We start from the raw sequence: 12,323 nt of genomic DNA on the forward strand, positions 1-12,323 counted from the left end.
ACTGCCCAAACGCTGGACAGTCACTGCAAACACGCGACTCCCAAGCCGGCAAGATGAGCCATCGTCATCTGCCGGCTGGGCAGCCCATCCCGGGAGGTGGGGGAGGGATCAGCCCAACGGCTGGCGGTGAGATGGGCTCCGGACCAGGTGCCATACATATCGCTCATGGTAGCCACGGTAGCCATGGTCCTCACGGCCATCACGGCGGGCATGGTGGTCACGGCGGGCATGGTACTCATGGTACTCATGGCAGAAGACGGCCGTTGCCTGCGCATGCGCCGCCCTATCACTATCAACCGCCTAATATGTACCCTAACTATATGAATCCCTATGCTGCCAGCCAGTACTACCAGCAGCCGGCGCCTCACCAATATCAGAGTGGTATAAGCGGCGCAATTCCATCGGGCTACATGCATTTCCAACAACCGTACATGCGTTCGCCGCCCACGATGCCCACGATCCCGCACTACGTACCCATGGCCGGCGTCGCCGTTTCCCAGCCTTACCCGCGACAACACCAGCAATCACCTGCCCTCGCCACCCCCTATCAGCCGCCTCCCATCCCAGGCTCGGTCCTCCCGCAAACACCTACCTCTACCCAGTCGTCTCACACCCTTCCGGGCGACACTCCCTTGGTGGTTGCTTCTCCGTCTCCTGCCGCCGTCCCACAAGCCGACCAAGCTCTTCCCCCACAACAACCTCCTCCCGTGCCCGTTGCGGAAGTCGAGCCCGTGGCACAGCAGGAGCCGGAGCCGGAGCCACAGCAGGAGCCACAGCAGGAGCCAGAACCCGAGTTGGTTTCTCAGCCTTCGGCCCCTTCGCCGCAACCAGCTGCTGAAGCTATCACACCAGAAGTTCCGCCGACGCAGCCATTTAGGCCACCGGTGAGTTTGGTTACCATGAACGGACGGGATTTTCTTTCCCCCCTCACTTTTAGAGAGGCATCGCAATATTGACTTTTGTGTGTGGTAGCTCCCATGGCTCTCGCGACCAGACCAAGAGTTTCCCAAAAAGACTCGTTTTCGACGGAAACGACGGGCCCCGATGGATTCGGAACAGAAACGAGTGACCTTACCCACCGAGCAACAAGGACCTGCCACAGAGGGGAATGCCCGAGAGACAATGCAAAAAGAGGACGTTGATGATGCACAGTCAATAACTACCTCGACTACAAGTACGGCCGCGAATCCCTCATCCACCCCAAAGTCGGACAACCCGGTCGATTCCCCACCCGAAGCTACTACCACGGAAAAGGCGCCTGAGAAACGGGCCAAAGAAGTCACAGGACCCACTGCGAGTGCGTCGGGCGCATCAGTGTCGGAGCCTGCAGGTCGATCAATAACACCACGCCCGGCCATTCCGGTCGTGCCCGTTGTGCCGGCGGTGCCGAAGAGCAGCCCAAAGGCTGGGAGGGCGTCGGCTGCGGAGAAGGCCACAGACGATTCCCGGGCGGCAGCAGTGCTCACCGAGGAGGCAACCATTGCCACGCCGGCAAGCGGTGGCGCCACAGATCAGCCGCAGCAAGAGGAGAAGGCTACCCCTAAGCCGGCGCCGCGACCACCCGTGTCGAGCTGGAGCGCCCTTTTTGCGAAACCCGGCGCCTCTGCTGCTTCAAAGTCTCAGACTTCCGCGGACGGATCCCCCCACGATCGCACTGCTAATGGCGTGCAATCTGCAAATAGCGGCCAGGCGGCCAACGCGGACACGGCTCAGTCGCAGGCCGGCGCAAGCCCCATCTCGGCTGCTCTCCGGGCGTACAAAGTCGGCAATCCACAGAAGATCAAGTTTATTGAGCCTCGGGGCTTGATCAATATTGGTAATATGTGTTATATGAATTCTGTAAGTTTCTTTAACCTCAACGACGACGACGTTTTTGCGTATCCGCTGACGAAAGGGAAACAGGTTCTTCAAGTTCTTCTTTATTGTGTTCCATTCTACGACTTTCTGGACCAAATTGCTGAGAAGGTTCCCCTCAGCTTTAAAAGCCAGACCCCCATTCTCGATGCAATGTAAGTCCTTGTATGCTTTTGTGGCGGGAGAGACTTGTGTTGACATGGCTCGCTTTCCAGGATCCTCTTTATGAAAGAATTCCAGACAATTGCTGCCGGAGACTCGGCGGCCAAACTGGGCAAGATTTTGAAGAACGAGGAGTTGGAGCAATATGGGGCTTCTTTCACGCCCGAGTTCATCTACCAGGCCATTGAGCCTGACAAGAGATTCGAGAATATGAGAGTACGTTTTTTTTTTTCGTCTCGATGATTTTCTGCTATGTTTCTTTTTGTCGGTTTGTTTTCTCCATTGGCTAACGGGTTAGCAGAGAGGTCACCAGCAAGATGCCGAGGAGTTTTTTGGCCTCCTTCTACAGTCGCTCGACGAGGAGTGCGCCAAGATGATGGGTGTGGCGGCGGCCAATGGTGTGAATGGGTCCTCAGCGTCGCCGACGGTGCCAAACACGTCCGCGGACGGTTGGCTCGAAGTTGGGGCCAAGCAGCGGGCGGCTGTGACACGGTCCTCGGGAGCCAGCTCATCTACGCCCATCTCCCAGATTTTTGGGGGGTTGTTGCGGTCAGAACTCCGGGTGACGGGCAAGCAGAACTCGATCACGACCGAACCGTACCAGGCACTGCAGCTCGACATCGGGGCGCCGGAGATCAAGACGGTTGTCGATGCCCTGATCAGACTCACATCCCACGAGAAACTGGAAGGTGCTGGATTCGACTCTCCGCGAGGCAAACAAGCATCGGTCACCAAGCAGACGCTCATCGAGACCCTACCGCCCATATTGATCTTGCACCTAAAGAGATTCCACTTCGATGCCGAGGGAGGGACGACCAAGATTTGGAAGAGGGTGGGATATCCCCTCGAGCTAGAGATCCCGGCGCAAGCGCTCTCGAAGCAGTGGCACCTCCACAACGCCAATAAGGGAGCGGGCGGGCCGAAGTACAAACTTGTCGCGGCTGTCTACCACCACGGCAAGCATGCCAACGGCGGCCACTACACGGTCGACGTGAGGCGCCAAGACGAACAAGAGTGGATCCGGCTGGACGACACGGTGATCCGGCGGGTGCGCAGCGAGGACGTGGCCGAAGTAGGGGAAGAGGAGCCGGTCAAGGGCGCGAGCCAAGGGTCTGGGTCGCGGGACGCTTCGGCCAACCGCTTCGGCAGCATCAACGACGAGGACACGGGCGACCGGGGCGAGTGGACGCCGGTGGACAAGACGAGCGGCAGCAAGAAGAACCGATGGAGTAACGGGACCAGCGGGCCCGACGCGCAGCCGAGGGGTAAGCAACCCAAGGACAACATCAAAGATAATAAGGTGGCCTACCTACTCTTCTACCAGCGGGTCTAGTGGCAGTCCCACATCAAAGAACGTTGGTTCTATGGAGAGATGGAGAGATGGAGAGGTGGAGAGATGGAAAGAGACGGAAAGAGACGGCCTGGCATTCGAGCATGGCGATGAAAGCGTTGGCGTTTGTGCTGAAAAAAGTGGCTGGGGCGGCGGTCGAAACCCCTCCCTGAACCAGTTGAAAAAAGGGGGAAAGGGGAAAGAGGGAAAGAGGGAGAGGAGGGGAGGATCAAAACGAACCGTCCACATGATGGTTTATGTCGAAGTTGAGGCACATACATACATATATGTAAGGTGCGGTAGTCGTTTAGACCATATGAGGCATGGGGCGTGATGGTTGGAAGGAGAAGGACGGAAAAGCAAAAACCGGGAATGCGAGGCGTGAGGAGTTGTGGTACGAGTACAGTAGTAGGTAATACTGATGGGGGAGGCCGTCGGTCCTTGTCAAGGTCATTGGGGTCTCTGTCGGTGACGTTGCGGCTGTTTGATGGACTTGTACAAGTCGATATAGTAGGTTGTCAGGAGAGGTCGCGACGTGGTGTCTGCGAGGACATGACAAGGACTTGTAAGAAATAATTACTCCTTACAACTTCCATACTCTGTACTCCATACTCTGTCCATACAACCAGCTCGCAGGACGCGACGTGTCTTACGTGATGTAGACCTGAAGCCGGAGTACGAATACTAAGGTACCCACGAATACTGTCTGTACCTTACTTTAGGTAGGTGCGGAGTGCTATAATTATGTATACCTAAAGTACTCTACCTGCTCCGACGTGTGTGTAAGGTAATATGGCATGCCGTCAGGGACCTGAACTCATGCATATCCCTCACAAACTTAGGTACGGAGTTAAGGCAACACTTGTTCGGAAAGAAACACCAGGAACAAAACAAAAGTTTTTTAGTAATAAAGTCGACTAACTGCGAGAATCTCCCAATGTCTTCCCCCAACAACCCTCATACAGGTCCCATCCCGGACCCCCTCCCGGTGCATATCTACAAGATCATCCCCGACGAACCGCCCTCTCCACTACCAGCCGAATGGCCCCTTTCCGACCTCGACCGTAACGACGGCTTCATCCACTTTAGCACAGCGAAGCAGGTAAGTATCGTCACCAAATCCCCCTTTTTTTATTTTATTCTTCAGGACACGCCTCGTCAACGATCAAACAGATCCCCATCACCGCGAGCCTCTACTTCAAAGACACCACGAACCTCTGGATCTTCAAGCTCCCGTTCCGCCCTTTCGCCGACAAGATCCGCTGGGAGGTCCCCCACACCGACGGCTGTCCTCATCTGTACGGCGCCAACTTTGGAGCCGCCGACGTGCTGGACGTACGTGGGTTCCAGCGCGGCGACGGGCAGGGGTGGAAAGAGGTTTTGGGTGGCGAGGCGTGGTTGGAGCATTGAATTATCACCACCCTTTTTACCACTTTGATGTGTTATGGATGTACGGACGGGGACGCTTACTATGGGTTAGGCTGAGCTCCTCGTCACTGGAGTAGGTAGGGAATGAGATGAGGTAACTCGATGATGGGATCTATGGGCTGAACTAGAGTGAGAACAAGACCAAGACCACAATACGTTGTATTCCCTTTTCTGCATTAATAACACGGAGTAATCGGCCTCAAACCAACGGACCGCCCAACGCATATTCCAACTCCCCGTCCATGTATGTGTCACCATCCCCATCACCATCCGCCGTATCCGCATTAGCGAGGCTGCTCGCCGTCCAAAACGAACCAACCATCGGCAGCCGCGACGGGGACCAAAACCGAGACAAATGCCGCCCTTCGCGTTCCTAACCCACGACGGGCGCGGTATCGGCCTCGGCGAGCCACAGTTTAGACAAATCCTTCGACAGTCCCAGCCTCAACATGCGCAGGACGTCCCGGCTCGTGGCGGCGCCAGCCGTCAGCCCACTGCGCCAGTCCCAGCCGCGCTTCGCCGAGCCCCCCGTTCTGCTGAGACCGCCGCTCACGGACCGGTGCAGCTGGCTCGCCAGCATGGTGCTGCCGCTCAGCATGTGCGAGCTGGACACGCTCAGGTTGCTCGCGCTCGTGTTCGTGTTCGTGTTCGTGTTCGTGTTCTTCCTCCGCATCAGGTCATAAGGCGTCGACTCTTTCAAGCCCTGCGCCGAGGCCAAGACAAGATTGAAGAACTCGTCTGCGGCGTCAAAGACCGTCGATGATACCGTCTCAATGTCCTCAACCGCCTTGAGGAGGGCGTCCATTTGGTCCAGCGTGATGACCACCTCCGAACCCGAGTTGACAAACGCCAGAGCTTCGCCGAGAAGGGCCAAGAGAAAATCCTCGCTCACCACGGCATCGCGCCTCTCGTCGTAGAGGCCGCCGCGGATGTTGTCGTCTGAGCTGGAAATCACCGCCACAATGGCCGTTGCCGCTTGCCGGCGAAGTGCGGCGGCTTTGTGCGACGACATGGACGCCAGGCCTGGGGTGTCGCGGATTTCGTAGAACTTGCGCAGAGTGGCGTACCCGCTGAGCATGCGGCCCAGGAGCTGAGCCGCCTCTAGATCCTGTTGGGCGTACTGCTCCAGGGTTTTGCTGCGCTCGGTAAGGAGTCGGTGGAGGTGATCGTCGAGGTCTTCGCGGGGAGGGAAGACGGCCGACTGCATGAGGGAGTATGACGTGAGAAGGTTGAGCACCTCACGCACCTTGCCCGGCCGGTGAGCAAGGGCGTAGTACCAGAGCGCCTCGCCATATCGATGCGAGTCCCTCGCCAGTATCTCCGCAAAGTTCTGCGAAACACTTCCAGTTAGCTATGCTGCTCTTCCCGCCTCACCCAAAGTGCACCGTGTGTGAGAGAGTGTGTGTGTGTGTGTGTGTGTGTGTGTGTGTGTGTGTAAACTATACCTCTGCAGTGTCCTCGGCGTACGCGATCATGCCGAGTTCATTAAGAATCTTCCATAGCTTCTCGACCGTGTCACTCGAGTCGACATTCAGCGCGTCAAGAATGTCCCGAAGCAGCTCCCCGACCATCTCTTCGGACCGTTCCGCCGAGTCCATGCGTCCTAAAACCTCCATGGCCACCTCCCATCCGTACCGTTGCGGCGACAGCTGGTCAATGCCCGCGAGCTCTCGTGCGTACTGTACGAGAGTGGTATCTTTGACGCCCTCCACTTCGTCCTTGCCCCGGGCCGGCATGCCAAGAATAGCCAGGTCCTCCTGATCTAGGCTCTCCAGAGATATCAGGTTCGGCGACTCCGGTTTCGGCAGCCACTGGCCCAAGGAAGCCAGCTCGGCAACGGCAGCCGCTACAGGTAGAGACCAGGCTCGGAGGAACCCGATGACTGCCGTGTTGTTGCCCTCAAAGGCGGAAACGATGGCCATCTCGACTGAATTTCTAGGGTTCGGTTCGAATTGCGATGCGACGGCAGTATGGAGCGCCGTGGTCAGGCGGTCCAGCCAGACATCCGATCCCGTAGAGGGGGCGGGTAGGGCCAACGCCTGTAGGCCGTGCGACCGAGACATGCGGAAGCTCTTGTCCCTATCGCCGGTCTGGTCGACATCCCACCAGCCGAACAAGCCGATTGTCGCTTCGCACCAGTCCTGGGCCGCATCCAGGATAGCCTCGGGCACGCCCATGGCAACCTCATAAGTCATGTGGAGGTGTTCGTAGATGTCCCAAGGGACCTGGCTCTCGGCTTTACGGGCAAGGCTGGCCAGCGAAGGGCGGCCCGACGCGCCACCGCCATTGTCGTAGTCGTAGTCGCCGCCCATGGCGAACTGGGGTCTGTCCTGGCCCCGGCCCTCGGCAAACCGCTGGAGCCTGTCCAGCGAACCCTTGGCTTGGATACGGAACAGCGTCCAGTCGCTGTTGAAAACGTCCCAGTTCTCTTTGTGCCTGTTGCCGGGGCAGGCCTTGAGCATATCGATTGTGATATCGACAGCGCGTTGTACGTTTTCCAGGGCCTTGCCCGTATAGGCCAGTTCGCCCCGAGGACCCTTCCTGACGGCTCCCCACCCGGCATCCGTGAGCAGCTGCACGGCGCCGGCGATATTCCCCCGCATGAGTGAGCTTGAGATGGTCTGCCAGTAGAGTGGATGGGCGGCGGGGCAAGGTCTGTGACTCAGCACGTCGCTGGCTTGGCCTGGATAGAGATCGTGGTTCTTCTGGGCCCACTCGAACAGAATGCGTGGCAGGGCGTCGGTCTGGGGGTCGCCCGTGCGGGTGTGATGCAGGCGCAATACCAGGTTGGCGACGTACGATGCCTTGCGGAAGGGCTCGTCCTCCGGACTGGGGCCTACCTCGGCGATGTGTTCGCCTTCGGGCATCGGAAGACTCGAAGCATACTGCCTCCAGGTGTCGGTCAGGTTGTCTGCAATCTGAGAAAGCCAGGAGTCGAGTTTATCCGAGTCCTCTTCCGTTCCGATTCCCTCGTCGTATAGCTGGTTGATCAGTTCCTCGGTTTGGAGGAGGACGGAAGGCGACTCGGTGATGAGGGCGGAACCGAGCTCGGTGTAGAGATCGCGGGCGGTGGAAGCAAACTTGAGGGCCCTGCCGCTTAGTGAAGATCGGCGACGGGTGGAGGCGCGGAAAATATCTTCAGCTTCCTTCCGCATTTTTTCTGTGGCAGCAGGGGTAACGAGTTGCATAAAGTCAGGATCCGAGTCGTCGGGGTTGTCAAAACTGAAGTCGAAGTCCTCGTCCATGGCGTTGCCGGCGGCGCCAGCATCTTTGTTGGCCTCTTGACCGGTGTCTTCGTCGTATATGGCGGCACCGGCAAAGACAGGTTCATTATACTGATCTCCCGCACCCGCACCCGCACCCGCCTTCTCGTGCCGCATGCTCAGGAACATATCCTCGTCTTCATCGGCGTCGACCGACTCGTCCTCGGGTTCATCGATATCGGCTTCGAGATATCGCTTCATCTCTTCGTCGGCCTCGGCCACCTCGTCGGGTTCTTCCTCTTCGTCTTCGTCTTCGTCGCTGTCGTCGAAGGTGGGGATGTGGAAGGTGCTGCTCTGGAGCCCGTGTGATTGAGATTGCTTGCTAGCACCATATTCCCTGCTCAAGGAAGACGGCTGGCGGGCGGACCTAGCGGCTGCCATCGAATTGGCAAGAGGGAACTTGGGAGAACTCTGGGGTCGGCCAAATAGGTTCCTGTTCGTGCTTCCGGCGCTTGGGGCGCCAGGGTTTGCGGTTTTGTGGGCAGTGAAGGGACGCATCACGGAGCTTCCCAAGTAGGATTCAGAAGGCGCACCGGCTGGGGTGAAGGATGCGGCAGACGAAGGAGGAGGAGGGCCAGCCGGAGTGGTGGAAGGATTGTCGTCGTAACGAAAGGAGCCAGAGCCATAGCGAAGGTTCCTATCGGGGGTCGACGGCGGCTGACTATCGTCACTGGGGAGGCCATAGGTGGGCATGGTGACAAGGTTTAGGCTGTTCTCTCGCCGGATTAAATTGGGTTTCGGCTTCCTTTGACCCTCCTGCTGTTATATCGCAGGAGTTTGGACTTGTTCGGTCAAAATAGGGAAGCTGCTCCGAGATGTTGTTATTTTGTGCTTGTTGTTGGATGGGTATCACGGATGGATAAGGACGGCACAAGTCGTTCGGGGGGAGGAACTGGTCAATCGCAGGTTTCACATGGAAGACAAAGTAGAATAGACCAAAAGATGTAAAAGAAGGAGAGAGTCGTGGTTGGAGAGTCGTAGTAAGGAAGGCAAGGCTCAAGGCCTCGATGTGGTGATTCGTCGGGTCGTCGTAAAAAACTAAAGTAGCGGAAGGAAGAAAGAAGCTGGACGCGAATTGGGATAAATTTTGGGAGCTTCCTTCCCTGTGAAGTCGCGACTGGTGACTTCGGGATGATAGTACTAAGTACCTATATACGTACAAGGTAAAAAAACGTCATCTATTGGTTCACTTGGATGGAAATATGGAGCCTACATAAGGCACATTAGACCAGAAAGGGCTAGATACCTCGGTACCTAAGGTGACCAGACAACGAAGTAGATATGTCAAAGGTCGAGTTAGTCAGCATACCTTCCCTTGTACCCTGAATTATCTGAATAATAATACTAATAATAATAATAATAATAATTACCCTATTCACATTGACACCCATGACCGCCCTTTTAAGACGACCTCACACGAAGACATTTCCTTTTATTCTCAGTCTTCAAGCTCCATAACATTTACCACCGTTTTCGGCGCGCATGATATTTCGTAGCTCAAGTCCTCTTCTCCGAGGCAGTTCGAGTTGCACGACTCTCTCTATTTCACTCCTGAGTAATGGGCGACATCGACTTCTTCCCCCGGCTCCGCTCTGTCGCCGCCCGGAGTTCACTGACTGTCTTACACTACAGTTTATACGTCCTTTGATTGTCGAAGCTTGATCCATCCACATAATACTCCCGTCCAAGTCTGGCTACATTGACCATACCATCGTTCAGCTGGCTTACATTTGTAGCGCCAAGCAGTGCCATGGTCGTTTCCAACTCGTATTTCAAGACTGCATCCCCTTTCGTTCAGCATGAAAGGATCCCGATGGACCGGGGAATTGGGACATAGGTTATGGGGTAGGCAAGGCAGAACTCACTGTCGATGGCCTTGTGCACGCCTTTCGGCCCATAGGCACCCATGGCGTAAAGCAGCGGTCGTCCAATGCCCACTGCTTTCGCCCCGAGGCAAATCGCCTTGAGAATGTCTCCCCCCCTGGCTACTCCGCCGTCCACGAAAATCTCGCACCGCCTGAGGACCTCGGGATACTGCCGACGGATCTGCAGCAATGTGGCGAGGCAGGGCGGCGCCGAGTGCAGCTGCCGGCCGCCGTGGTTGCTGAGGTAGACGGCCTCGACTCCGGCTTCCATGGCGAGCTTGGCGTCCTCGGCCGACTGGATACCTTTCAACGCTATCGGTCCTCCCCAGGCCTCCCGGATCCACTTGAGGTCCTCCCAGTTCAGCGACTGAGATAGTCCTCCGCTGTTGCGTCCGGGGACAACCCTAGGTTCGCCGTCGGCATCAGACTCTGGAAGTGGCCCACCGAGCTCAAGCTCGTCTCGAATTTTCAGTCGGCGGTCCTCGTCTCGGTTTCCCACGCAAGGTGTATCCACCGTGATCATCAATGCCCGGTAACCCAATCTCTTTGCCTCCTGGATAAGGGATAGCGTCTTCTCCTTCCTGCTGTGCACGTATAGCTGGGAGAAAAGACGCGAGTCGGCAGGACCAGATGCCGATCCCGATCCCGATCCAGCGCCAGTAGCTGCTGCTTCTCCGTGGCTCTTTGCAATCTTGGCGTGCGGAACCGACGTGTACGTGCTGGGAGAATAATGTACGCCGCGGGCTGCGGCTACTCTCGCCAGGCCAGCCTCCCCGTCCGGATGCGTCAGGCCGACCAGGGCGGTCGCGGCGATGAAGAACGGCATGGCGCATCGTTGACCGAACATGCAAGTGGACAAGTCGACCCGAGAGACGTCGCGGAGAACTCGTGGGATAAAAGAGACCTTGGACCACTGTTCGGCGTTGTCGTGGTACGATTGCAACGTATCGGCCGCCGAGGAGATGTACGTGAAGGCCTGCTCCGAAATCGTCCGTCGTGCCGGTTCGACGAAGTCATCAAGCCTGACGCAGAGGTCGATATGCGGAATCGCATCCTGCTTGGCATCGTTTCTGGCCACCCCAGCCCCAGATCCAGACGCGGAATTGACGCCGTTGTCCAGGCATTCGACCGTTGCGCTGTCAAGAGGACCCAACTGCTTCTCTGTTGTTACGTGTGCGGCGTCCCTTTAGCCTGGCTCTACGCTACGAGATGAAGAAAGAGTCCACACCTTTTGTTAGAGTCTCTTCGACGGTTGAAGGTGAGTGTACCTTGGAGTACTCGGCTGTAGCATCCTTTTGTTGGCCTATCCTGTTAGCCCGTGGTTCATCTCCTGGTACACGACTTGCTTGGTCGGTGTACCCCTGGAGAGAAAGAACAGATGAAAGAGAAAAAGAAAAAGAAAACAAAAGCAGTAGACTGTCAGACGGTCACGTACCTTGCCCGCCCATCGCAACAAGACAGATTTTCCTCCCGGATGCTCGGGCAGATAGTCGGTCACATCGTATACTTTTCCATGAAGGACAATCCAGCACGAAGCTGCCGACCTGTGCTTTGCAACCTCACGAGCGTCCATGGCTTGACTGGCGACGTCGAATTGACTCGATGCTCGAGCTCAAGCTCAAGCAAAAGCAAAAGCATCGGGGTTGCAAAACATTATGTATCGTAACACCCTTTGTCGGACGAAAAGGCGACTCGCTGTACGCCGTAAGGTAGTGCGAGCTCCCCATGGCATGCGATGTGGAAAGCGGAGAAACAAGAGCCGGACCCGGAACTCCGGGTCGAAAAATAGGCTGGCCGAACTCCGGTTTGGTCTCCGCCCGTTTCCCCGTTGGACCAGTCGCCAGACTCTCAACATGAGTTCTAGTATATGGCCCAAAGCTTGGCATTGCCAGGCCCTGAAATACTATGGTTTGGAGGCGAGGGTGAAGAGGTCAGCAAAAGAAAGGGAAAAGGACATGGAGAGCTGGCATCGAGGGTCTTGGCTAATCGTCCTCCTCAATCGTATGCCGACTCCATCTCCTGAGTCTCGAAGAGGACCGGGGGAGGGCACAGGGCACAAAGTACGAAGGCAAGGAACTCTGAGCACAACCTTAAAGAAAGGTCTCCCCTGACGGCGACGATGAAAACATTCAGATTCCTACTCCGACAAAGCTTTCGCTACCGGCCTCAAGACAACCCCAAGTTCGAGGCCTGCTCCTAAAAAACTCTCGGCCAATGATCGCTGCTTCCGCACTTTCATGCTCCCCATATAAGGGGTGCCCATGGGGCAGCTCTGGGGTTCTGGAGCCGTTGCCGATACTTGCGCCAAGGAGGACCCGGAACACTTTCCTCCTGACTAGCAGCCCGGACTACCTTATGTAGCACAGGGGCGTCGGCAGTCGGTTCAATGCGCTGGCCATATTCTAGCGTGGAACTACGAAA

General features: G+C 56.7%; 4 protein-coding genes across 4 annotated transcripts; 2 read left to right on the plus strand and 2 right to left on the minus strand.

The window, feature by feature from the left end:
• Window positions 1-449: 449 nt before the first annotated feature.
• Window positions 450-3,349, plus strand: SODALDRAFT_322605 (cysteine proteinase; the record flags this gene model as incomplete). Its single annotated transcript, XM_028609737.1, has 5 exons — window positions 450-884; window positions 973-1,839; window positions 1,903-2,009; window positions 2,070-2,232; window positions 2,318-3,349. The coding sequence occupies 5 exons, from the start codon at window positions 450-452 to the stop codon at window positions 3,347-3,349; spliced, it is 2,604 nt and encodes an 867-aa protein (XP_028469290.1).
• A 674-nt stretch (window positions 3,350-4,023) lies between these two features.
• SODALDRAFT_331220 (hypothetical protein) lies at window positions 4,024-4,974 on the plus strand. Its single transcript, XM_028611403.1, has 2 exons — window positions 4,024-4,448; window positions 4,520-4,974. Exons 1-2 carry the CDS (start codon window positions 4,284-4,286, stop codon window positions 4,754-4,756), a joined length of 402 nt encoding a protein of 133 aa, XP_028469291.1. The 5' UTR covers window positions 4,024-4,283; the 3' UTR covers window positions 4,757-4,974.
• Window positions 4,825-9,102, minus strand: SODALDRAFT_377155 (hypothetical protein). Its single transcript, XM_028614889.1, has 2 exons — window positions 6,220-9,102; window positions 4,825-6,104 (listed from the first exon to the last, which is right to left on the minus strand). The coding sequence occupies exons 1-2, from the start codon at window positions 8,728-8,730 to the stop codon at window positions 5,148-5,150; spliced, it is 3,468 nt and encodes a 1,155-aa protein (XP_028469292.1). The 5' UTR covers window positions 8,731-9,102; the 3' UTR covers window positions 4,825-5,147.
• A 480-nt stretch (window positions 9,103-9,582) lies between these two features.
• On the minus strand, window positions 9,583-11,475 carry SODALDRAFT_322607 (hypothetical protein; the record flags this gene model as incomplete). The annotated part of the gene is made up of 5 exons (XM_028609738.1): window positions 9,583-9,663; window positions 9,766-9,815; window positions 9,903-11,063; window positions 11,131-11,263; window positions 11,338-11,475. The coding sequence occupies 5 exons, from the start codon at window positions 11,473-11,475 to the stop codon at window positions 9,583-9,585; spliced, it is 1,563 nt and encodes a 520-aa protein (XP_028469293.1).
• Window positions 11,476-12,323: the final 848 nt, after the last annotated feature.

The sequence above is a fragment of the Sodiomyces alkalinus genome (genome assembly GCF_003711515.1).
Source record: "Sodiomyces alkalinus F11 unplaced genomic scaffold SODALscaffold_2, whole genome shotgun sequence".
In the NCBI taxonomy this organism is placed as follows: domain Eukaryota; kingdom Fungi; phylum Ascomycota; class Sordariomycetes; order Glomerellales; family Plectosphaerellaceae; genus Sodiomyces; species Sodiomyces alkalinus.

Coding starts and splice junctions, on each gene's coding strand:
- SODALDRAFT_377155 (XM_028614889.1), bottom strand. CDS start 8,730: ATGCCCACCTATGGCCTCCCCAGTGACGATAGTCAGCCGCCGTCGACC. Junction 6,105..6,219: donor ACGCCGAGGACACTGCAGAG/GTATAGTTTACA, acceptor AGTGTTTCGCAG/AACTTTGCGGAGATACTGGC.
- SODALDRAFT_331220 (XM_028611403.1), top strand. CDS start 4,284: ATGTCTTCCCCCAACAACCCTCATACAGGTCCCATCCCGGACCCCCTC. Junction 4,449..4,519: donor ACTTTAGCACAGCGAAGCAG/GTAAGTATCGTC, acceptor ACGATCAAACAG/ATCCCCATCACCGCGAGCCT.